At 41.2% G+C, this 25,569-nt stretch overlaps 1 protein-coding gene across 1 annotated transcript in view; it reads left to right on the top strand.

Annotated features, from left to right (window-relative positions):
• Positions 1–25,569, top strand: part of synrg (synergin, gamma) — a 55,534-nt gene that overhangs the window by 26,720 nt on the left and 3,245 nt on the right. Inside the window, exons 10-23 of the mRNA XM_039825019.1 lie at positions 718–914; positions 3,976–4,209; positions 4,294–4,433; positions 6,878–7,002; positions 7,604–7,666; positions 9,199–10,161; positions 15,013–15,564; positions 16,737–16,900; positions 17,071–17,124; positions 17,440–17,536; positions 18,367–18,515; positions 19,240–19,350; positions 19,463–19,501; positions 24,732–24,764. Coding sequence (XP_039680953.1) covers positions 718–914; positions 3,976–4,209; positions 4,294–4,433; positions 6,878–7,002; positions 7,604–7,666; positions 9,199–10,161; positions 15,013–15,564; positions 16,737–16,900; positions 17,071–17,124; positions 17,440–17,536; positions 18,367–18,515; positions 19,240–19,350; positions 19,463–19,501; positions 24,732–24,764 — 2,921 coding nt within the window. The remainder of the gene's footprint in view (positions 1–717; positions 915–3,975; positions 4,210–4,293; positions 4,434–6,877; positions 7,003–7,603; positions 7,667–9,198; positions 10,162–15,012; positions 15,565–16,736; positions 16,901–17,070; positions 17,125–17,439; positions 17,537–18,366; positions 18,516–19,239; positions 19,351–19,462; positions 19,502–24,731; positions 24,765–25,569) is intronic.

Here is a 25,569-nt window from a genome sequence, read left to right on the forward strand (position 1 = left end):
TTTATTTTAAATGTCCATATGAACGAAAGAAATATAAACAATGTAATCAAAGCAAATACAAAATTAAAGCTTAGTGCCACTGTTATCCTGTTTGTTGTTATATATGGTTTTATGTGTATGTATGTATGTATGTATGTGTGTGTGTTATATATATATATATATATATATATATATATATATATATATATATATATATATATATATATATATATATATATAAACTGCCCAAAAAATCCTGAGCCACAATCATAGCAAAAGTTGTTGCTTTTGCGGTCCTCTCCTTTTCATACAACTGGTGTATTCTTCTTGTGATGGTGCGTCTTGAGGGAATCTCATACCTGTCGTCATTTGTTGCGATTCTCAGAATGTTTCTCAGACCGACGTCCTCCACAACACTAATGGTCCTGCAGGCTGTAGCTCTCCTCTTCGCTATGGCATTTGTTAGCTTCTCTTGCCTTTGTTTATCTATACTTCTCCCCCACGCTGCATCTAACGTAGTCTGCCGACGCGCCACTGTTTGTTTCGTTGAATGATTTGCTGGTATCAATTGTGTGTATTGCACATAGGGGATATTTCAGGCTGGAAGTACTCCGGTGATAAGAAAATTAAACTTTGCAACTCTAAATCTCCAGTTTAATTGAGAATTTTGTTGTTAACCTGTCCATTTCAAGCAAACATGAATATTTTCCTTTCTTTCTCTGTTTTTTATTTCTTTAGAAATGTTCAAGAAGGTTCTTGAAATCACCATGACTCCGGCAGGGATAGACACAGCCAAGCTCTGCCATATACTAATGTCATCAGGTCTTCCCAGGGAAGCACTGGGACAAATCTGGGCTTCAGCCAACCGCACAACACCTGGCATGCTGACCAAGGAGGAGCTCTACACTGTACTTGCACTAATTGGTGTGGCACAGGTAAACATTGGAGTCGAGACAAATTATCCCCTTAGAACGACTTCACTAATCATCCCTAATGGCTTCCACAAAGCCTCGCCATAAAATCCACACTGAAACTAGACAGGTTAGCTAGAAATGGGGAGAAGGAGGCAGCGCTGTGAATCAGCCCAGGGCTTGTGAAGCATTGTAAGCCAAATATATGGCTGAGAGTTGGCAGGAGGTTTCTTATCATCCTTAGCCTGGGCCCGTCACCACCACCCCTGGGAGGATGCAAATCTGCAGGCAGCTCACGAAACACTGCATGCCACTGCTTCCATGCAAGGAATAATAAGACACCTTTGGCAATGTAAATCTTCAAGAGCTTTAAAACACAAGCACAACAAGTTGCATTCTCTTGTGACGGGAAAAGTTTTAGTCTGCTAGTGACATCTGTTTAAAAGGAACTTGACTGTATTGAATAAGATATATGCATATTAAAATGTTCCTATTTTGGTGAATACACCATGGCATCAAATGAAATAGGTTCATTGTGAATATGGAGGTGTTGCTGGCTTAGTGGCATTCGCTAACAGGCAAAATTGAAAAGTTCACTTTTAAAAGTGATTTTGCTTTCTTAGAGAGGCAGTTATTTTTTACACTGTTACAGTATGTTTTTGACCAATGATGGATGTTTTTTGTTTGTATTTCCATTTTATAAGAATGGTCTTCTTGGCGATAGCTAGGCCAACTAGTATGTTTTTTTTTTTTTTTTTTGTAAGTTTAACTGAGGATAAATCACCAATTATGCACAATAAGGGGACATGGAGGGGAGGGGAGGAATGCTGCAACAAAAGATTGAGGACATCTTCTGTGTTACCTTACACCAAAAGTGCTGTAGTTATGGACAGAGCCATAAAGAGTGGAGGTAGTCGTCTGTGGTGCCCAGGGTGCAAATGTGAACATTAATCTGTTGGGAGAGGTCCATTTGTTACATTTTTGTATTGAGTGGTGTGTGTTCTATGGAGAATTTTATACTGGATTAGTTGTAGATTTGTGCTGTTTTAAATTTCAGATGTATTTTTGCAGACCTGTGTCCAGAGGTTGGTGTCAGACTCTTTCCCATTTAGCACTCATCTGTATAGGAAATTAATTGATATAAGTTAGAAAATGTTTTGCTAGTTGTAGAAAATGTCATGCTCTCTTCTACTGTTCAGGGCAGCTGGAGTGGATTATTCATTATATTGATTTAGTTTCTTAATAACTGCTATTAATTGTAAGTACTGGAGGCCATTTCCCCCTCTGACCATATACCTCTGGATCAGGTTATTATAATTACATGAAGTTTTCTTGAAATAGGTAGTTTAAAACTGTTTGAAATCATTGTCATATTTGTGTTATAGTGGGGTGAAATTGAGATGAGATAACTCTGACAGTTTGGGTGACATGTTAATGCCCAAATGTATGATTTTAGCAGAGGTGAACAAATAGTATGTGGCTGCAGGATTGCGTGAATCTTCTGAGATAGGAAGTATGGTTGGTTTGATCCCATTTATGGTGTAATCTGAGTGTTGTGAGAAGTTGTTTATGAGATTGATTAACATCCTACAGGGAGTTTTGTGGATCTTGAAAGTAAAGTAAGATATCATCTACATATAAGTACATTTTATTTTGTTTCCAGAGGGAATGACTTTTGTTGTGACATGGGTGTATTATATAGTGTTTTTATCCAGTGAATTAACAACTCTCCAACACCAAAGCCACAGTTCTTTATATCTAGTACTTTATCAAATGCTTTCTTTGCGTCTAGTGAACTTTATTTGTCTTTGTTTTGTAAGGTGTTGAGATGTTTCAAGTTAAGAGTCTTCTGAAGTTGTTAGTGGAGTGTCGTCACTTGATTAAACCGGTTTGGTCACTGTGGATTAAAGATGGAATTCAAATGGGAACTCATCTGGTCCAGGTGCTTTATTGTTTGGCATTTGTGTAAGAGTTCAGAGAGTGATAATGTCATTATTGTTGGGGCCATATATCTTTGCAATACTAAACAGCATGTTTTATGATACATCTTTCCTGTTGGTCCAGTATTTAGCTATTTAGAATCAAATGTATTTGTTCATGAATTAGAATAGATATACCTCTTTGTTTATTGTTGTAGGGTAAGTATCTAAAAATACTAGGTTGTATTGTGGGAATTTAGGATTTGTTCTTCAGAGTTCTTTAGGTATGTTTCTTGTAAAAGGTATATATCCACTTTCAATATGATTAGGTGATCTACAACTTTTATTCTTTTTGCCTGTAAGCAAATGCCAGATACATGCCATGAAATAAAGAATAGAAAACAAAACAAAAACAAAAAAATCTATTAGTTACTCCTTGAGGTATGTGGGGCTGGGTCGTTGTGTGTGGAAGTATGAGCATATGAAATGGGGAGTACTTAAGTACCTTCACTTTTCTTTTGATGAGTTCTTAATGTTTTTAGTGTTCCAGTTTTGCAGTGATTGATCGGGGGCTTTCATTGATGTGGTTACCGAGTCTGTGATTGCAATTGAAGAATATTTTGTATCTGAGGGAATGTTGAAATGAAAAAAAGCACGAAGGTTTTGAGTAGAGATTCTGGGTCATCAGCAGGGGTTAAAGTGGGCCCAAACAATCCGGAACGGCATTCCTGCACCTTCGATTAATAAGTAAATTAATTTAATTGGCAGTTTCATACATCTGTGTTTCCCGTTCGTTAATGGCAGCAAATATCCGTTCCAGTGTTTCCCCTGTTCATTCTCAGCAGCGCACCGCTGTGAATCCGTGCACAGCCCAACTGTCTGTGGTTAGTTCACATGTCTGTAGAAATAGCAGGATGGTCACTTACTATCTGGTTAAGTAAGTTGAACAGGTGAAGATCACGTTGTCTGTAGCCCACCGGTTACAAACAGGCTCGGTAGTGAACGAGGGAACGTGCTAAAGATCCGGTGTTGCCAATTGAGCTTTATAGCACAGATCAAAAAGATTAAGCATTCATTTTTGGTCTTGGTCTTTTAATTGGATATGTTGACAATAAGAAAAACATAAAATATCATGAGTCCTTTTAATCCTTTTTGCCTTGTTTCAGAGTGGCCTCCCAGCAATGAATGTGGAAATCCTCAATCAGTTCCCTTCTCCACCAGTGCCCAACCTGCCGGCCCTGGCTATGGCCATGGCCCCAGTCATGCACCAGCAGCCCATGATGACCACACCCCCGGTTTCAATGGCCATGCCCACAGCAGCACCACCAGTCATGGCCATGACACCCGCGACTCAAGCGCCCACAAACACTAACTTCATCGCCAGTTTCCCTCCTGCACAGGTAACACTACCATGCCTTTAGTTCTGCATTATCCTTTAGTTGATCATAATTTGCATCCGACTCACTCAAATGTTTTCGACTTAGGGGAGCAAAGCCGATGACGATGACTTCCAGGACTTCCAGGAGGCTCCAAAGGCAGGAGCAGGAGACCAGGCCTTCACTGAGTTCCAGGGGGAGTCAGGTGGAAGTTTCCCCGCCACCATCGCACCTCAGCACCAAAACAGGTAATGGCTGTGAGTGCAGTGGTGACACTGAGTAGGCCTAAATTATTAATTATGTTTCAATTTAGATATTGCAAAATGCAATATTAATTATAGCTTACATAATTAGCAATGCTTTAAAAAGCTCAAAGTTGTAGTTGGGGATTTTCACTGTATGATATGAACCTAATGCTGAGTTTACATTACAAGAAATGTATATCTTCAGTGTTCCTCATTATGTCTGTCTTCTTTTGCACTCTACCTAGTTGAAAAAATGTAAATGTTTGCAGTGATGAGGGTCTAATATTATATAGCCCTCGTTGGTTGATTATAACTGAGCTATTCTCCATAATTTTTGTGTCTTGCATCTCTATCTTAGAGTCCATACAATCAGGCACACTTTCTTAATACCTTGTAATAACCTCTCTAGAATAACAATGAGTTTGGGTCATCTCTTAATGAATTCATTTCAGTGGACAGTAGATAAGCGAATTTTTTTTAAATTGCTCTCCAAGCCCATGTGGAGAGACCGTCCCGTTCATGGAGAGGAAGCTAAAAAGGCAATTATCCATTGAAGGACATAGAAAAAACAGAAATAAAGTATCTCACATCTAAGTGGCATAGGCGTTTTATAATTTCCCCTATCTCTCCATGAAAACGTACACTCTTGACTGTTTCAGCAATGTAAAAATACAGTCTGAGAAGTGCTGTCTAATTAAATCGGAAGCTGAAAAGCTCATTTTGGTTTGCTAGCTTGAACTGGTGGGCGTAACTTTCTGTCAGATGTGTTGCAGAGAAAGGGCTTTGAGGACATTTATATTCACTGGAAAGTGAGCTTAATGATTTTGCTTAATGCTTGATTCTGTCATCAGATCAGCTACTTTTTCAATGTAAAGTAAGATTTTTATACATGTTCAGCTTGGTTTTTTGTATCTCACAGTGGCATCGGAATGCAAAACGAATGGTCATCATTTAATTTGTTTGTGATACACATATATTGATACACCATTTACTTAAAGTGCTCATATTATGCTTTTTGGCTTTTTCCCTTTCCTTTATGGTGTTCTATATCTTTTTGTGCATATTATAGGTTTACAAAGTGAAAAAGCCCAAAGTCCACCCCAAAGGGACTTACCATCTCCAACAGAAAACACTGTTCACAAACTGCTCCAAACAGCTCTATTGTAGTCCAGCCTTTACTTCAGAGACAAACGTGGGTCACTTTGTAACGCACGTTATAATGCTCGCCTAGCTGCTAGCGTGGCACGCCCTCATACTCTGCTTCTGACTGGCTAGCAGTGCTTACTGAGCATGTGCGACTCCCAACAAAGATGGAACAGAAGTGAGATGTTTCACTCTGTAGCTAAAACAGAGAACTCAACACACAGGGTGAAAAGAGGAGCTGCAGCAATGTGCAGTACAACAAATATATGGTGTTTTTTGAAAATTAAACCACATTAACCTATTCTGGTACAACCTCTAACTACAGTTATGTGCTTAGTGTGTAGGGAATCGGCAGCATAATGGCAAACATTGACAGACTGCAGTCATAATCAGTTAAAACTAACCGTATATGACGATAGACAGATATTGATATGACCCACCTTTTAGCACTCTTTTTATGTGTGAATTTGTCTTTGCTCAGTATTTGCGTGAATAAAGCAAAGTTATAGATAAGATAAGAAGTACCCTAATCTTCCGTTAGCACCATCGTCACCATAATAAGTACCAGGGGGGCGGCTGGGGCGGCTGTGGCTCAGTGGTAGAGCAGTCGCCTGCCAATAGGAAGGTTGGTGGTTCGATCCCTGGCCCTGCAGTCCCATGCCAAAGTGTCCTTGGGCAAGACATTGAACCCCGGGTTGCCCCCGATGCTGCGCATCGGAGTGTAAATGTGTGTGAGTGTTTAGCTGATGAGCAGGTGGCACCTTGTATGGCAGCCTCGGCCACAGCGTGTGAATGCCAATGTGTGAATGGTGAATGGTTCCTGTACTATGTTAAAGCGCTTTGAGTAGTCGTTAAGACTAGAAAAGCGCTATATAAAAACAGACCATTTACTGGGTAAAGCCCGATCTGCCAGTGATTTGATTCCTCCCTGCAGCTCAGGCTGGAAACCTGTACGTTTTTCTACCCTGCTTCCGTTACAAATCTGCGGGGACCAATCACAAACTGGCTTATCCACCTGGCACGCTATTGGCGGGTTTAACACGATGACGATAGAGAAACGATGGCAAGCAGCTTTTTGTTTACATTCAACATGGTGGCCACCGAAGCGCAGCAACCCGTTGATGCCGCCGTCGCTGAGCTTGGTCTGGTGATAGCCAGACTAACCTAAGAATGAGAAAGCTTTAACAAACATTCACCAAACTTTTTGAGCCCAGGGCAAATGTTCTATCAGCTTATGAGGATTAGACTCTACTATTGAACCTCACTCTTCCTGATGTCTGACTACATCGATTGTGTCCCTGCAGTGTGCCTGCCATGCTGACTCCAGTGTCTGGTTCCTCGTCTGCCTCCGTTACATCCTCTGATAAGTACGCTGTCTTCAAGCAGCTGTCTGTGGATCAGCCTGTAGAGCCTCCACCCCCTGCCTCAGGTACCTTCAATACCTCATATGTGGTGTTAGGAACATTGTGTACTCTCCATGAAATGCCCCATGCATGTAAACCCTGGATGTTTACACCACCTTAGCAACACAGATGTCTCATCTCTCATATGAGTTTAATGGAAACTTCTTATGAACTCAGTGGCATGAAGGCAACACCTGCCTACCTGTGTTGTATTTTCTGTTCATACTTTACCCATACTTTTAGACAATCTGCCTTTTCTTTTAAAGTCACTACACAGTGGAATGCAATAACAGATGACATAAAGAACTACAGTTCCATTAAGAGCTTTAAATCTCAACAGAATTTTTTTTTCCACTCAAATCTGTAACCACTGACACTGATGTGGTGCTGACAAAATGTGTTTTGGGTGTATTTGTGTGCTGTGTGTGTAGGGGATGGGGGTGGGAGTAAGGTGGGGGGGGTGTTATTTGTATGTTTTTTATTGTGCCCTGCCAGGGGACTGCTGATGTAAATTACCCTGTGGCTAACTCTGGTACAATGCATCAAATGGTAACATTTAAGTTTAAAATTGTACATGGTCCCTTATAAATAAATAAAATAAATGATTCTTTTTTTGTTGTGATCCAGATACTGGAGACAAATACAGTGTGTTCAGACAGCTTGAGCAACCTGCTGACAAGAAACCAGTCGGTAAGAAAAATTGGTTACCCTTTCTTACACATTCAAGTCTCTTTCTGTCTCTTAAAAACATACATAACCCAAATCTCATACATTTCTCGGTATTCCGGAGACAAATGTCTTTGGCTCTTTCCAATTGACAAAGAGGGGCTCTGAGATGGTCCCTAGTGTGAGATTCCCTCTAATTAAACATTGTATTATAACTTGGGTAAAGTTGTCAGGTCACTACAAAGCCATACTTAAATGCCATTTTTTTTTTACACTGTATCTTGTTTTGCAAGCCTGCAGTGTTGATACCAGTGTATTTCCCGTCCCTGTTTCATTAGAACAGTTTCCGATGGGGACAGCTCTTACAACACCAGTAAGTCATGCTTTGCGGTGACCTTTCCTTGGCATTGTCAGGCTCCATCTCCTTAATGAGCCCATTAGTTATCTCTTTTCCACCGTACACCAGCAGTGTGAACAGATTCTCTGTTTCTATCCATGCATATATTATACCGCAGTGGATTAACAACTGCTGAAACTCAAGAACGCATTCTGTCTTATTTCTTTGTGGTGATAACCAGTGGCTTGTTTCAAAAGATTTGAGACAATAAGATTCTTTTCCAAAAATGTTTCTGCTGCTCTTTTTTTTATAGCACATATGGAGTTTTGTCATTGCAAAAAACACCCATCTTAACTGGTAATTTCAGTTTCTATTGAATTTTAATTTCATATACTGTAATGTTACTACTACTTAAAATTCTTGCAACATATCTAAAAAGAATCAATTGTTCTTATTCAACATGAGCAAACTAAAAAAAAAAACTTTAATTTTATTGAACATTGGCTCACATTGTACTTAGGTATACCAAATATTCTGACACATTTAGCTAATCTTTACCCTTGAGTAGTAAAACTTTATTGTACTGACAAATCTGTCTTCTTCAAACCATTTTGACATCTGAGGAAATTGTTTCCTGTTGCCTCAGGACTGTTCCGAAAAAAAATTCTTAGAGTTAAAAAAATTGTTTACAGTTACATTATTCACAAGGACACACAAAGCTAGCCACATGTAACTAGTGGAAATTTAATATGCATTTGATCCAAAAATGCTGTAATAGCACGTCTGTAAGTGGACTTCTATCACTTCACTGGCAGACATTTTTAACTTGGAAAGTTGAGAGATTTTTAGACATAAGGAGATAGAACAACTTGTTAAGATGGATTTTTTTTTTGTTGCAGAATTGCTTTATCATGTTCGGTTTCAGTGTGAACAGTTCATTGCATGGTAGTGCAGATCTATGTGTCTTTAGAAGACGTAGCGTTTTTGTGCAGTGATGTGTGCTGTTGGTTGGACACTGCAGCCCACTGTTCATCAGAAGACTGGAACCTACCATTAATATTCACAACGTGACAAAGCCATAAATTACCCATCCGCTTTCTTTCTTGTAGGATTGTGAAATGACCGAATCATGGCTGGTGCCGCTGTCAGTTTCCCATTATGTCTCTCAGCCATGATAAATATTTTTGAATGATGTTAAGTTGTTCTCTTTGGTTCGCAGGGGAAGGATTTGCAGATTTCAAGTCTGTCAGCGCTGATGATGGCTTCACAGACTTTAAAACCGCCGACAGCATCTCTCCATTAGACCCTTCAGACCAGGCCAAGATCTTCCAACCTGCCTTCCCTTCTGCTTTCCCAACCTCTCAGTCTCTACAACAACTACCACAGCAGCAGCAACAGCCAACAGTGTCCCTTTCTCAGCCCAAAAATCCTCTCAACATGGCCGACCTGGACCTTTTCTCTTCTATAGATCCCCCTGTTCCTCCCCCTACTGATACAAAACCTAGCACATTCCCCTCAGTGTCTGTCCCCCCCTCTCTAGTGCTTCTACCATGTGGAGCCAAACCACCCGGCGGAGGTGCAGATGATTTTGGTGATTTTGCCCTCTTTGGCTCATCCTCTGATGCTGTTCAAGCTTCAGCAGCAGGAGGTGTGGCAGCGACTCAGGACGACTTTGCAGACTTCATGGCGTTTGGCAGTTCTGGTGGGGAGCATAAAGGCGAGAGCAGCAGTGTGGGGGTCCAAGGGGAGACCTCCGCTCAGCAGCGGCCTCAGCAGAGCTCAGACAAGTATGACGTATTCAAACAGCTGTCCCTGGAGGGTGGCCTGGCCTACAATGATACTAAGGAGAGTGGCGGTGGCTCCTTCTCTTCTCTCAAGAGTGACACAGATGACTTTGCCGACTTTCAGTCCTCTAAGTTCTGCACAGCACTCGGGGCTTCGGAAAAGACTCTGGTGGACAAGGTGGCCGCTTTCAAACAGGCCAAAGAGGACTCTGCCTCTGTCAAGTCCCTCGACCTCCCGTCCATCGGGGGGAGCAGCGTAGGAAAAGACGACTCCGAGGACGCACTGTCAGTGCAGCTTGACATGAAGCTCTCGGACATGGGTGGAGACCTGAAACATGTGATGTCGGACAGCTCTCTGGATTTGCCGGGTCTCTCGGCCCACCAGCCCCCCGCTACAGGTGAGGAACTAGTGCGATTGCTCTGGTGAGGCCCGTCCAGTTACACACAGTATTAATTTCTAGGCCAGCAGTGCCCACTTGTGACCACCAAACGGGGTCAAAGGGCAACTAACGAGGTCCTAATTGAATTGAATATGCTCAAATACTGAAGACAGACGTAACAGTACATGATTACCATATCAGATTAGATGCATCATAGCTTTGATTCTACATTTCATAATTTTTTCATCTTATTTATTTATTTATTTATTTATGTATTTATTTGAATCCTTAGTTCCTTCCTCCCTTCTCTTTTTTTTTTTTTCCATAGCCCCCTCCTGCCTCCCTCCATGCACATATTATTATTGTAATGACAGAAAGGTCCTGGCCCACATCTCTTATTTAGTTACAAATGATGAGTGCCTGGTTTTGATGTGTTGGCAGTCCTAGTTCATAGACGAGGTCCCGGGCTGCTGTCTGGGTGACTCGATAAGCTCTCTGTTTGTTGTGTCCACGCTGCAGTGGCAGACATCGCTCTTCCCTTCAGTGTACCTTTTGTCTCTACAGGCCAAACTCTGCTTGTGTGTTGTTGACGTGTCATGCAACGCAAAACGAGAGGTTGAATTGAATACGAGTACAGGAGGTTGTTACGGAGATGATCCTCTTCTTTTATTCTAATCACAGGTTTCACACAATAGGCTGCAGTTTACCAGTTTATCTGTAAGCCATCATTCACCTTTTTAACTGTTGACATTTGGTTTGTGCTGAGTTAATTTTGATTAGTTGAAAATGAATCGTTTCTGTGCATAGGAAACAGGAAACAAACTATTTTGAAATAGGGAAACAGTGAATTGTGTCACAAAAGCAGCTGAGATGTTAGGTGCATCGTAGCCGGATGCAAAATTTCCAGGCCATAGTGTTTGAGTGTGCGTACATGCTTTTGTGACTTTATGTAAGTTGGCTATTGTATTACCTTTCAGTATTTCAGACTTACCATGCTGTATTATTTGCATCAAATGGCCCTCGATTTACCTCTACCAAGGAGGTAATGTTTTCGGTTCGGTTGGTTTGTTTACCTGTCTTTTTGTCAGCAGGATTATGGAAAATCTACTGGCCTGAGGAAAAACCCATTATAACTTTGGGCGCATACACAAATTATTTTTCACTTTCGTTAACATTGCGAGATAGGGCATTTGGCCTTGGCGGAGGTCTGCACTCGCCAAGTGCCCTTCTAGTTGTGTGGTTTTTTTTCCATACTAGTGTGTCAGCTTTTTCTCCCCTACCTCACGTCCATCAAAGTGGAGTTAAAGTTTACATTTATTAAAAGGGAGTCAACCCAGTTTCGGTAATAATCAGGTATTGTCATGTCAGTGCTCCCTCTCCTCCTCTCTCCAGTGCTCATCATTTATTCACCGAGCATCACCTTCCATGTCATGTCTCCTGTTTCACAGAAAACGTTCAAGATCAATTCCTAATGTAACCCGAGACGGCATGTCACCATTGTCATGTGACAATGCAAAACATTTTAGATGTTCATGTTTTAAACCCCTTTGAAGGCTTTTCTGCGGGATGAGAAAGTTGTACTTGTACAAGTTGAAAAAGTCTTCATCTGTGACACTTTTTTTACTCATGCAGTCAACTTTCTGCATGGACCGTTTTTTAAGCTTTAAGTATTTCAACACATCAGTTAATTATCAATAAACGACATGTATAACGTATCATTTCATCCAAGGACCTGATAATTCCTCTTCCTGACCTGAAGAAATCATGAATTTAAACATCCCCGTTGCCTTATTTCAGTTTCTGTACACTGGTCGAACCGAAACTGGCCCCCTCTGTACTGAGTAAGATGATGTGTTCAAACAAACCGTTCATGAAGCTGCAGCAAAACAGTTAGGCAACTGCTGATAACAGTGCCCAGTTTAACATCGATACATTCCTAAGAAGCTTTTACACTACTGTTTCAGCTGCTCCACCTCTCCCGTTCACCCTTGTTTATCCAATGTTCTTGTTCTCGGAGAGCTCTGGGACTAACCTGTTCAAGTGTAGCAGGCCGAGCAGTTGGAGCACCTCACCATGCTTTGCATTGTGTTTCTGGACATGTACGTAATCTTAAAGAGACAGTATTTCTTTTGTGAATTTCCTTTTTAAGGAATCTGATTTTTTATTTTTTTATTATTATTTTTACCGTTCTCTGTGATGTTGCAGCATGAATTATCATGTGTGGCTCTACGGTCTGGCTCTCTGAGAACATTATGACTAGTATTACCCTTCCTGCCTTGCTTTTTGCTGCAGTGTGCCTGCCTTTTCAATTTGTGAAATTGACAAGAACATAATACAATATATCATTTTATGCATAACAGTATTGCAAGTTGTTTTTATCAAAGGAAAAAATGTATACATACAGATTTAATAGTGTATTTTTATTACAGGAATATGAGCTCTTATTATGAAAGACTCCTTGATCTTGTTGTGATTTGCCAACTATGTAAATTAAATGTAGCCTATAGTATTTAGTAAGATTACAATATTTTAGGTTAAAATTCCAAACGAAACATTGTTGTCTTGAGTAATAATGATGTGCTATTATTTAGGGGATCACAGTTTGTGCACATTAGCCTGCTTTAACAAACAATAACTGTAGCAAGAGAAAAAGGATACTGTCTCTTTAAATCTGTTTCTGCACCTGTGATTGGATGTATTTAAGGCCCTTTCTGGGATATCAGGTGTAAGGATGGCCCTCTTTTGTTTTCTGTAACCCTTTGAGTGCTTGAACAAGATCACTTTGAGTTTTTACATGCAGATTAATGCAGATATTGTGATCACCTCCTCTTATTTTGCCATTACCAGGACTAAGATATTATTTATATGTAAATGTATAAAGATGGCAGCCCTTTTAAATTGTGGCTTTTACATCCTCACTGCTCCTAAAGTGCAGTTTGTATGCAGCCTTTCCAAACAAGCATTGATTTTTGGGATGCTGTACCAATTTTGTCCCCTCAGGTCCTCAAAGGGTTAATGCTTCCTGCCTCGAGCTTGTTCTTTGAATTATCTTTTCAACCTGGCCTTCCAAGTGTTCTGTACTCTTATCTTTACCAAACACCTGTTCCTTTACATCACTAATAGTAAAACAAAGTTTGTCATCTCCCCAGAATTACTGATTTTAGTCTGTGAATGTGCCTTCTCATTCTGGTTCCTGCTTCTATATCCTCCAGTTATCTTTGTTTTACCTTCTTGCTGTTTGTTTTCTTCCTTTTCTCCTGACTCTGCATGCCCTTGTATTCTAAATGACTGAAATCTAATTTTACAAGTGTTAGTTTGACAAACCTCTTGTAATGATAGACCTCTTTCACAGTACTTTGTGACCTTTCGCTCTTTCTCTCTACTCATGTTATCGTAATAAATATTACTGTTGGTATTGCTGAAATGCGTACCGTCTTATTTTCTCCTTTCCTTTCTTGAGAAGCCACAAAACGATCTAATGACACAAGGCTTACAGAACTAGGTCCTTGTCAATTTCACAAATTGCTTTTTCTATCTGAGGGTGCTGTCATGCAAAATAGGAATGGACGACTTGTGTGTTGTGTGTGTGAGAGAGAGAGAGAGAGAGAGAGAGAGAGAGAGAGAGAGAGAGAAACGAGACGGAGACCTGAAGACTTGTCAAGTGTTGACAAATGTGTGAGGCTGTGTCAGCATTAGACATAAAGAAAGTGATCACAACACAGTGTAAGAAACAGAGCAGAAGTAGTTGGTTGCATTTAATATGACGAGATCAACTCTCTGATAATTGTTAGGAAAGCTGTTTGTCACCAGAGAAGAGCAAGTGTTAGCCAGTGAAGAGGGAACTGTGCACTACAAAACAGCAGTGTTAGTATTCATTGTGTTTCTGTAAAATGACGGCAGTCATTTTCTTCTCATAAACATGATTCAGCTCAGACATCAAAACAACTTGTTTATCGTTCGCAACATAATTTATTAAACACAACTCTAAAAAAATGAGGGTTAAAGAATGTACTACTGTTACAGCAACAAATTCATAAGTTAGGTGCTAGTATTATAATGAAAAAGTCGACATGGTAAATTTACAGAACGGTGTATGTGATTGCATGTGTATTGCAGAAAACATCTTTAAAGTGCAAAATATGGGGAGGGGGGCCTTTTACATTAGATCTCATTCTTGCCACTATTGAATATGCAGCGTTAGGGGATGCTACACAGGATGCCAGAAAAGTTAACAGGTCAGTTTTTATAACAAAACAACATGTAATGACGATGTAGTAGTTTAGGTTTTATTTGCACGTTTTTAGATATCTGTGAGATTTTGGCCTACATCCCAGTACAATAGAAGTGAATGGACTTTCATTTGTGGTGCTTACAAGATTGAAAAATGACGATTTAAAGATTCAACAGAAGTATCTCTTTTAAAAACAATGTTCAGATTAATCCAGATAATCAACTTGATTGCTTCCATAGGGACTATTTCTTTAGTTGAAACGTCCACAGTGAGGTATGAGGGTTATCCAGGTAACCTGGGACATTGTTTTTAGATAATTCTCAATTCTGTGAGCACCACAGACAAAATTTCATTGACCACCATTGTATTTGGGTGAAGGCAGAAATGTCAGACATATATCAAAACCTGGCCAATTAAAACTAAACATATCTGCAGGGCTAGACACCACTAGAGGTAAGTGAGGAAATATAAGACTTAATTCCCATGAGGACAAAAGAGATGTCACTTGAACCATAGATAAGTGACATAGTGATAATCTGACAGAAATCTCATCCAGGCTCGTTAATCTAGCTCCTATCACGATGACAGCATCTGTGCTATTCTTAGGAACCACCGGTATGTCTGTGTTGTCATTACAGAAGCAGACGACATGAAATTTGACCCCTTTGGGACGTCGGCCCTCAGCACCCTGGCCAGCTATGACTGGTCAGACCGGGAGGAATGTCTGCCCGGTGAGGTCAGAAAGCCGCACGGCTTCGAAGGAACTTCCCTTGCATCTTTAGTGCCAGCACAGAGGAAGGAGCTGACCTTTGGTAGCACCGAAAACATCACAAGCAGCTCCGTAGAAAAGATCACAACCTCCTTCCCCACAGAGGATGGCTCATCCGCAGATGACAAGTTTGAAGCCTTTGCAGATTTTGGCTCCGGCGACCAGGGAGGTGTCGATGCCGAGGACGACTTTGGGGACTTTGCCAGTACTGTTTCTGAAAAGTCCGACTCGCCTGCCGCCACCGCTGATGGCGTCTCCGAGGGAAACCAAAGTGAGGCGTCTGATGAGTTTGGAGCCTTCCAGGCTGACAAGCCTAAATTTGGCAAGTCTGACTTTCTCAAAGCCAGCGCTCAGACCAAAGTCAAGTCCAGTGAGGAGATGATCAAGAACGAACTGGCCACCTTTGACTTGTGTGTTCAAGGTGAGTCACAAGTTTTTACTACTTTCAGATATTTTATAAACCAAACAATCAATCAATCAAGAAGATCATATAGCAGACTAATTGGTAATGAAAACCGTCATTAATTGCAGAACTAAATCAGTTAAGAAAATGTATATATATTGAAAAATACCTCATATCACAATCTACTAAAAGATGTATTTAAATTGGTTTGCCCAAAGTTGTGTGCATTTTCCCAACTAAGTTTCTGTAGATTAACTAATGACTTAATTAACTAATTTGTTTCGGCTCTATAAAGTGTTGTCAACATCAAAATTGTAAACAAACGTCCATGTTTTCCATTAAGAATATCGCTCTATTGGCCAACTCAAAACCCTTGGCCCTAAAATGGCACTAAAACACTCTTCTCCCACCCCTACATGTTAGGCCCATCAGATCTGTAATAAAGCTGTCAGACATTAGATGGCAGTGTTGAGATGACAGCTCTGCCCTATTGGCAGTGACTGGTGAGATGAATTAGCAAAGGCCAACAAATCCATGAGCACAAATTAACCGTATCCACTGAAAGGCTGTTCGTTTTTTAACTGCTGTTTGCTGGTGTCATGTTCCAAGAATAATTTATCAGCGTTCCCTGCACTGTGATAAAAACCCATTTGCCCAATAGATTTATCTCCCAATGCTGGATTTAATTTGTGTGAGAAAGAGAGCTTTACTTTCTCTTTTTTTCGCCCAGTGGAACAGTAATCTGTTCATGGTGGAGCTTTTGGGTTGTGGGGAGGATGACGCATGTCTCTGTGGGTGGTGGAGGAGTTGGCGGGGGGGTAGATTACTTGTGTCTGGACAACTCTCTTTCTCACACACTCACACACACACACACACACTGCCAGCCCACTGGAATAGCCTATGTTTGTTGTGGTACCCTGCCAGGATTTGTCCGTCTGCGAGTCCCTATGAATAATTCATACCTGCATATTTGTGCCTCTGTTTTGTACGTAATTATTGTTTGTCACAAATTAAGTATTTACTCATTCTGTCCTTGTCCGGGAGGAATTAGCCGCAACAGAATGTAAGTATAATGATTGCAAACAAACGGGTGCATATCTCAAAATGGGTCATAGCCATGGGTTGCTGAACTGATTTGGAAAAACAAAATAAAGTTTATATACGTGTTTGTGGTTCTCGCTTTGCCTCAGGCTCCCACAAACGCAGTCACAGTTTGGGCGACAAGGAGATTGGGCGTTCGCCCCCATCTCCAGCTCCGGACCAGCCCTTCAGAGACCGATCCAACACCCTGAGCGAGAAGCCCGCCCTGCCTGTCATCAGGGACAAGTATAAGGACCTGACTGGGGAGGTGGAGGTGAGCAGGCCAGCCGTTAACTGCACCTCATGTTAGCGCTATTATCAACCACCAGATTTCAGCACAACACTGTGAAAAGGACTGTGAAAGGCTACACAATACAGACATTTTCCTCTGTTCTCCTTTGCCTTGTTGTTCTCTTGAGATAATGTTGTGCTCTGTTGTTGCAGGAGAGCGAGCGCTACGCATACGAGTGGCAAAGGTGTCTGGAAAGTGCCCTGGAGGTTTGTATTTGTTTATGTCCTGTGTTTGACCTTGTCCCATAGCGAGACTTAATTGTGGGAGTGACAATGCAAATGTAGGAGAATAATTAAGATAACCAAAACAATAATTGGTATTTAATACAACCATGACTATTCAATAACACACTAAAATGGTTATGGTTGTCAATCCCAGAAAAAGTGACTCTTGGCCGACAACTAGACTGTGTCAAATCACACTTTGTGGGCAGCAGGACATCCCAAAACCTATATATAAATATATATAATATGTATATAGTATATATGTCATAAAGCTGGCTTCTGTCTTCACACATTAAGGTCATCACCAAAGCCAACAACATCCTGAATGGCATCAGCAGCTCTTCTGTCTGCACTGAGGTCATCCAGTCGGCTCAGGGCATGGAGTACCTGCTGGGTGAGAGAACTAGCCACACATACTCATGCACGCATGCAACCAATAAGAGGCCAGAACTAGCTGTATAGTGTTAACAAGAGGATGCCGTCGTCCGTCTGGGGGGCTGTCGGCGTTCATTTTTGCCGACCTGACATGTACGGTCGGCGGCAGGGCAGTCGGGACTCACCCGGAAATGACGAGCGGGATGAGGTGACTACAGTCTCTCAAAATCTGACGAAAATCTTTTAAACTGACCTTTGTTGAGCTGAAATGAAGACGGATTCAGCAACTGCACGGCCTATTTCTCGCTTAAAATGTTTTCAGAAACATGTTTCAGTGAACTATTTTAGTACAATATGAGATGGTATTCTGAACGGCCGCCATGACAGTCTGGCTTTGAATTTCCAGAGAAAACCAACCCATGTGACGCGTTCGTCCAATCAGCTGCCGGTTTTCATTTCTTGGGCAACATTACAGATTAGCGCCGCCTGCTGTTATAGAGATGTATTACATCTCGTCTCCTCTCGTCTTTTTGGTGTGTTCTGTGGCACTTTTTTGGACCTCGGGGACGCGATCATATCGACGGGGTTTTCTGTCAACGGTCGGCCGTCGGCTAAATGTGTCTACACCTCAAAGGACAGAGAGGACAAAGGGTGTGATGGCTTATCTCTGCCTGGTCTTACAAGGTCCTGCTCCCTTATTGTGCTTCTCTGCTTTTAATGAGCTGCAAGTGGCAAACATGTCACAGCGAGGGACTAAACACAGTGTGCCTCCCTGAAAACGGAACAAAAAGAGCGACACAAAAACATTGTGTTTTTGTGATTTGTGTGCTTGTGTATTTTCTCTGACAGGCGTGGTGGAAGTGTATCGTGTCACCAGGCGCGTGGAGCTGGGCATCAAGGCGACAGCCGTGTGCTCTGAGAAGCTGCAGCAGCTGCTGAAGGACATCAGCCGTGTGTGGAACAACCTCATGGGCTTCATGTCGCTTGCCAAGCTCGCTGTAAGATGCTCAAAAAATATAAATATTCCAGAGCACAGGACAGTTATACCGTAAACATACAGCAAAAGATGCTGAAGCTCCTTTTACTGCCTTCTATTATCACCCAGGCATGTTTAAACTCTTGAAGTGCAGGCACACAACCACACATGATAATAGAGCACTGTGGGTCAATTCACAATAAAAGGGCTGCCAATAACATAATGAAATGTTAGCGGATCCAATATTGTCAGTCCATTAGCTTAAAATCAATGATTCATCGATTTGGTTGCGATGTAGCCAGAGCCTTTTGGTAGGTCAGTGTTCGGATCAAATGGGATGACAAGGACTAAATAGATTTACTCAGCTGTCGCAGAAACAGAGAGGAGGAGGACTGTCCTCATCCACAGGGCCAGCAGAGAAGCAATATTGTTTTTCACACTGCAGAATATAACACACACAGTATCTCAAGGAGGGAGAGAAAACAACATGGAACTAATGTTTAATTAAAGAATGCAGAAGAAGAAAGATGTTTATTCTGATATTGTTAGTTTTTATGCCACATAGCTGAAGTCAAGCAGAGTCCTTATAAAAAAGTTGATGTTTACTCTAAGCAGACTTGTTCTCACTGCTACTGTTAAAAGAATAGAAATGACCACATTTTGCTTTGCAGCTGGAAGTAAACATTGTGCGTGTGTGTGTGTGTGTGTGTGTGTGTGTGTGTGTGTGTGTTCTTTTGTGGGAGTAGCCTGATGAAAGCTCCCTCGATTTCTCCTCCTGTATTCTGAGGCACGGCATCAAGAATGCCAAGGAATTGGCTTGTGGGGTGTGTCTGCTCAACGTTGATGCTCGCAGCAAGGTTTGTGGACACACACACACACACCTGTTAGTGGATGCTTTTTTACATAAATGTTGTGCTCATCCACATCGGATAACAACTGACATTTCTTTGACTTTGAAACGTTTTGCAGAACAAAGAAGAAAGCACTATTGGACGTCTGTTTAAAAGAGTATGAGACATTCAACTGTCAACCAAATCTCATTCTACTCTTTCCCACTGGGGGCCTCAGGGGGCCTATTCTTCTCTTACCGACGAGCCCGGCAGGGGGCCAAAGTGACAGGATTCTCTTCTCTCTGCATAGACACACACTGTAACAGATAGAAACCTTTAGTCACTCTTGAAACTTGAATCAATTGACCACTTGTTAAGCCCTGCCCCTCTTAGTTACTGTTGCTATGCCTGTCAAGCTTTCTGTTTCTCACATGGTGCAAATGCAGTTTGTCATGACTCTGTGGTTTCAAACATAAGTGTAGACAAAAGCAGGTCCTCATTTCAAGCCAGTGATAAAGATGAGGGCTGTTGCTGGCAGATCAGCTATAGCTGGCTATGCTATGTATTTTTTATGTTTCCAACTTGCTGGTTTTATGGCTACAAAGACTGAAACTAAATCTGTATGCCCAAGGCAAAGACTCAGCATCCTCACCAGCTGATGATCCATGTAAAACTGCTTTCTTATTGTATTGCAGTGCAGATATTTAGTTTTAGAGAGTTAGTTCTAGAAGTTTGATTAAACGTTTAGAATGAAGACTACAGTGATTGTCAAACGTAACACTATCTCAGGTAACTTGAGTTGTAAACTTCCTTAACTTTGATAAATAGCAGGCAAGAGCTAACTTTAGCCTAAACTCTGATAGCGACTGGCTTCCACACTGTGTGGAAATAGTTTTAATGTCTTAATGTAACCTGTAACAACACAAAATAATGTAGCTAGTTAATTATAAGCTCCTTCTGAATTAATTCCTAGGTTGCAAGCTTAAAGTGATGGTTCGGAGTAATTTACCCTAGGGTCCTTTGCACCATGACCTCGAGCCAAACACCCCCCCAGAAGCTTTTTTCACCTGGGTCTAACACTGGGCGAGTTAGCGTAGAGTAGCGTTAGCCGCTGAGTAGCTTAGCGCGGGGCTAATGGACCCACGTTTGTATCTCTTAAATGACCCCACTAATAATGCCCGAAATGATACCAAAGGTCTACACTAGTATATATAGGTTATGCTCTCATAAAACGATGGATTGGAAAGTTTGTAAGTACACCAGAAGTTTATGAACACTTGCCTGCTCTCTTCTGCTCTCTGTTGCTGCTGCTGCTGCTGCTGCTGCTGCTGCTGCTACCTGCAGTTAGACGAGTGCTTAGGGCCGTCTATAAATTACTACACCGAAAAGAGATACAACAAAAATATTTATTAATTCAATGATTAAATAAGGTAATGTCTCCAAACTTACCTCAATTATTACTTGTCTCCTGCTAGTTATATTACAGCACTTACTTTAAAAAATAAGTTAAATAAAAAAATATTTTTGTTGCATCTCTTTTCGGTGTTGTAATTTGTAGATGTCCCTAAGCACTCGTCTTACAGCAGCAACAACAGCAGAGAGCAGAAGCCAGCAGGCAAGTGTTATTTACATAAACTTCTGGTGTACTTACAAACTTTCCAATCCATCGTTTTATGAGAGCATAACCTATATATACTAGTGTAGACCTTTGGTATCATTTCGGGCATTATTAGTGGGGTCATTTAAGAGATACAAACGTGGGTCCATTAGCCCCGCGCTAAGCTATTCAGCGGCTAACGCTACTCTACGCTAACTCGCCCAATGTTAGACCCAGGTGAAAAAAGATTCTGGGGGGGGTGTTTGGCTCGAGGTCATGGTGCAAAGGACCCTAGGGTGAATTACTCCGAACCATCACTTTAAGTGTAGGTAGTAAGCTAGTTAGCCGGACATGCTAATGATTGCTGCTTACTTTAGGGGAGACAAACACGATGTTTAATACATTCTTTACACTTTTGCTCTTGTGTTTTTTAAAGAAAGATATGCCACCATCCAAACTATTTTAATGCTGGCTGTCCCATGCACACTGCTTCAACATGGGAAGAAATCCAATGCTTGACCGGCCTGACGAGCCTAGTAGTTAAAGCTGCTAAGCTATGATTGGACAACCAGAGGAGGGGTTTAACGAGCGGTCCCAGCTGTTATACTCAAGGATGACTAAAGAAAAGTGTATCAGGCACCTGGGTAGCTCACCTCGTATATAGAGGTGTACTCCTCGACAAAGCGGCTGGGGGTTTGACTCCGACCTGCGGCCCTTTGCTGCATGTCATTCCCCCTCTCTCCCCCCCCTTTCATGTCTTCAACTGTCCTGTCAATTAAGGCTTAAAATGCCCCCCAAATGATCTAAAAATAAATAAAAAAGTGTATCAGAATAATAATGTGCACTCTTGAAATAAGTGAGAGGGAAGAGTTGTCACTTTGGCACCTCAGGGTGCACTCTGGGATTGATTCTTTAAGGTCACAAAGGTGGTCACTTTGTCTTGGAAGGGTTTCATTTTCTATTCTGTCACCTCTATCTCGAGCTAACTGCTCACCTCGCCACTTTCGTCTAACAACCATTGGTGTTTCTGATAAGTGTTCAGTTATTAACTCTGACTGGAGCGCTATGTGCAGAATTGCTGTATGTCTACCTCCTTGCCTACGGTGGCTGTGCTTTTCATCGACGTGGGCCATTAATGGTATTCTCGGACCCTGTGGTTTAGAGGGCAGGATAGAGGCTGCTCAGCCAGAAACAGATGGATGGTCCAGGCAAGATGTGGCTGACTGAGAGGCATCTAGAATACAAGCAGATGTGGCTTACACATTAGTCACAAGCAGAGTACAGCTGACAATAGACATGCACACACAAGCAACACACTCTCTCACACCTCTCACTCTGGTGTGCATAGAGGCAGGCTGAAATTAATGCAGTTTTATTTTGTCTCTCTGCCACTAGCATGAGATTAATAACCCATCTTTTAATTGCATTTTTGGCAGAGCCACACTGGTAAAAATGAATAAAAGCCAAGTGGAGAATAGCATCCCCTCAGAGAATAATGAAGTGACAGAACAGCTTTGGCTACAGCAGACTGCACTGATTGTTGCATTGTCCTTTAGTGAAGAGGTACTGATTTGTTTTTCTACTGAAGGTACTGAAGGGAGGAGATATTGATGTGGCATCAAAGAAATGTGAAAAATGCTTGACAGCAGATGAGCTTCATGGCTCCTGCTTAATTCCTGCTGCAAAATTGTATCCCATTTCTTGACAGAATACGCCTCAAAATCATTTTGTGATATTGAGTGAGTGTCTCCCTCTCACCTTGACCGCTAATTTTGGAATGACGCAGTTGTCCTCTCTAATTCTTCTTTGGGTCAGGAGGAGGCAGGGATGGGCAACCGGGAGCAGCTTCATCTCATCTCAGTTTATCGCTCAAAGGCAGCAGCAGTTATGTTTTGTGTGTGATACTTTTCAGCTAACGATGCTCCAGCGCTACTGCTAAATGATAAATGCTAATTTGAGCAATTACAGGGAGGAGCACTGGAAAGGGTTTTAAGTTGAATAATTTAGCATTTCTGGCTATTTATATTAATGCAGGTTTCTGAAGTGCCTTGCGGATTTGGATTGATTTTTCTGTGTAGCTTTTACTTGAAGTATGACCGCAGTGCTGACAGAATTTTGGATCCAAGCTATGTCAGTTTTTTTTTTCCATCTCCTTAAACTTTTAGTTTGTAAATCAGTTTTCTGGTGGCCCATCTCTGTCACAGCTTGCTGTATTGTGCCTCAGGTTAGCAGGGTTCCTACACAGTTACTTTGGGTAACACCAGGCCTTAAAAGATTGGTAATTGACAAAATGTCTGCCTCAAAAGGTTCAGCAAAGAACGCAACACAAATCTTTGTAGTATTTTCCCAGGAAAAAATATTTCTTAGCGAACAACTGATCCGGCTGCTGATATGTTTTGGTCTCAAGCGCCGCCAAAATACTGCCCTTACACTGACAATGAAAGCAGAGATGTTGGGTTATTCACAGTCAGCATTCGCCCTCTCCGACAGATGAAGGTAGTCCGTGTGAATGTGGAAGTTATTCAGTCTGAATTTTGTTATGATACAGGCTTTCGTAAAAAAGTAGCATTAAGATACTGCTTGTGTCCGACCTCCAGAGCCTGGATGTGACAGTGCTGTGTATAGCAACATAAATAAACTTGCTAGTTTAGGATTTAAATCACCAAACTCCATGATTTATTCCATTTTAATTAGAAGAAATACACAACTTATTAAAAACCCATGATGCTTAAATGTAAGTTAACAAGTGGGACATATATACACTGCTTCTGGAGCTGTCCAAAATGTATATTATTTAATTGGATTAGTGAGAAACCTCCCACTGTAACTCAGTGGTACAAAGAAATGTTTATAGTTTTTCATATGGAAAAACTAAGTGCCAAATTACAAGGAAATGACAACGCTTTTATGGACATATGGCGGCCTCTAATGGATTACTTGCCTAAGGATCTAAGTGAAATTATCCAGAGGGGAAACACAGGCTTAGAAGGTGCCAGACTGAGCAGACCGGTAATAGAAATATTTCTTATTAGGTACAAGGACACATATTTGTTGTTTTGTTGATAGGTTGTGTCGTCCCCCATTTTTTTTTAAATCTTGTTTTATTCGTTTCTTCTCATTTTCTACTTTATTTGAATTTTGCTTATTCATTTTCTCCCCTAGCTCAGACCACTACTTAATGATGTATGCTTATATGCATTGTTGATATGTAAATTCATAAAATAAAATCTGATTATTAAAAAAAATAAAAATAAATACATGATGCAGTAAAAATGGAATGTATCTCAGGACAGGTCAAAGCTACAGAGCGGGAGAGAGAGATGCAGGGCGGCCCGTGGAGGCAGATCACTCCAAAACACAAGGATTGATTGTTGTTGGAGCAGCTGGTAATAACAGCAGAAAAAAAAAAACTGGACTTAGTTAATAAATTATAAAATAAAAGTTTACATTTATTTAAATGGAAATTCTTTTTGTTTAATATAAGTGAAGTGTCGCCGCAGCAGTGGTGATGGAGCCGGAGAGAGGCCTTGCTGAGATTGACTGCACTGATCTGCTACAATGAGCATACGCAACACTGACTAAAACCTTGAATCAATATTTCAGATCAATCATAACCAAATGGAAAATGTGTAGGAGCCCTGAGGAATACTAACTTTGATTCTTTCACGTTTTCACCCACAAATAAACTGGGTGCTCTGTCCTGGTGAAACACCTGATCTGACTCTTTGCTTGCTGCTCATTCTGTGCACTTTTGTGCATTTTCTTCGCTCCGGGCATTGAATGAACTTGCTGACTCCTCTTGTGCTTACAGGCATTGACTAAAGAAAATGACAGGAGGTTAAGGGTAATTATGCCTCATTTATTTTTAATTATTATAGAGTAGAAGTATAGAAAGCCAGATAGTAGATTCAGGGTAGTTTATTTATATGCAGTTTGAAAGGTCAGCTGAATTACTAGTTATAGTTTTATCTGACCATCTCCAGCAAAAAGCTTGAATACTCTCATTCATGTTCCAGAGTAGAGTTACTAATGAATGCCTGTCTGAAAAGGCTTAATAATACACAGCAGCTGTCTATTAAAAACCGATTCACTGCCACACAGGTGAAGCCTAAGAATGATTCAGTGTGTTTGAGAGGGAAAGGCTCTGCAGTGAAAGGAGGACTCACAGTGTTCTTTGTGTGACCACCCTTTCATGTAGCATCCTCTCCCTCTAGCATTTTCCAGCTTAGGCAGTCGTTAAGTGCAGGGCACAAAAATGCTCCGAAAGGAAATCGCTCTGCTTGTGAAATGTGAGTGTGTGTGTGAGGAAAAACAAAATAGGAATGTGTCATTCAGTTAGCGTGAGAAAGACCTTCATCCAGCAAGAGCATTTGTGCTGCAGACTGCATTCAGGCAGGTGGAGATGTGTTTGACTTAAAGGGTACATTTTCGTATTTTTCAACCTAGACCTGATTTTCCCATGCTTTTGTGTCTGCAAGCAACTAATGCAAACAAAACTTTCAAATTGGTCCAGTAATGAACGAGAACGCTGTAGCCGTGAATCGAGCTGCAGTGTAACCCTTTAAGGAAAATTCGCACCTTCAATGTGCGTCCACTAAAAGTGCTTGTTTTTGCCACTGACAGTCTCAGATTGTTAATATAAGTGTCTG

Source organism: Perca fluviatilis, chromosome 2 (genome assembly GCF_010015445.1).
Source record: "Perca fluviatilis chromosome 2, GENO_Pfluv_1.0, whole genome shotgun sequence".
Taxonomy (NCBI): Eukaryota; Metazoa; Chordata; class Actinopteri; order Perciformes; family Percidae; genus Perca; species Perca fluviatilis.